The sequence below is a fragment of the Plectropomus leopardus genome, unplaced genomic scaffold (genome assembly GCF_008729295.1).
Source record: "Plectropomus leopardus isolate mb unplaced genomic scaffold, YSFRI_Pleo_2.0 unplaced_scaffold70686, whole genome shotgun sequence".
NCBI classification, from domain to species: domain Eukaryota; kingdom Metazoa; phylum Chordata; class Actinopteri; order Perciformes; family Serranidae; genus Plectropomus; species Plectropomus leopardus.
Genome location: NW_024677791.1, coordinates 1 through 567, shown reverse-complemented (window position 1 = coordinate 567; position 567 = coordinate 1). Strand labels below are relative to the sequence as shown.

The following is a 567-nucleotide window of genomic DNA, read 5'->3' as shown; positions in this document are numbered from 1 at the left end:
TAAAGTCAGTGAACTCAGACAGCACTTCAGGGAAGCTGTCCGCCACCACAACGTTAACAATGACTGTAGCTGAACGAGAGGGCTGTCCGTTGTCCTCCACTATAACAGTCAGTCTTTGTTTCACAGCATCTTTATCAGTCACTTGACGGATAGTTCTGATTTCTCCATTCTGCAAGCCCACTTCAAACAGCGCCCTGTCTGTGGCTTTCTGCAGTTTATAGGAGAGCCAGGCATTCTGTCCAGAGTCCACATCAACAGCCACCACTTTAGTTACCAGATAGCCCACATCTGCTGAACGAGGAACCATCTCAGCCACCACAGAGCCACCAGTCTGGACTGGGTACAGAACCTGAGGAGGGTTGTCATTCTGATCTTGGATAATTAATTTAATTGTGGTGTTGCTGCTTAAAGGCGGGGAACCCCCATCCTGTCCTTTTACAAAAATATTTATAGTTTTAATTTGCTCATAGTCAAATGATCGCACTGCCTGTAAAACTCCACTTTCTGCGTTAACAGATATGTAAGTCGATATGGGGTTACCATGTATCTGAGTATCAATAAGCAGGT

At 45.3% G+C, this 567-nt stretch overlaps 1 protein-coding gene across 1 annotated transcript; it reads right to left on the bottom strand.

Annotated features, from left to right (window-relative positions):
- Positions 1-4: 4 nt before the first annotated feature.
- On the bottom strand, positions 5-559 carry LOC121940004 (protocadherin gamma-A2-like; the record flags this gene model as incomplete). Its single annotated transcript, XM_042482893.1, has 1 exon — positions 5-559. A coding segment is annotated over one exon (555 nt), but the record flags the coding sequence as incomplete, so codon positions are not given.
- Positions 560-567: the final 8 nt, after the last annotated feature.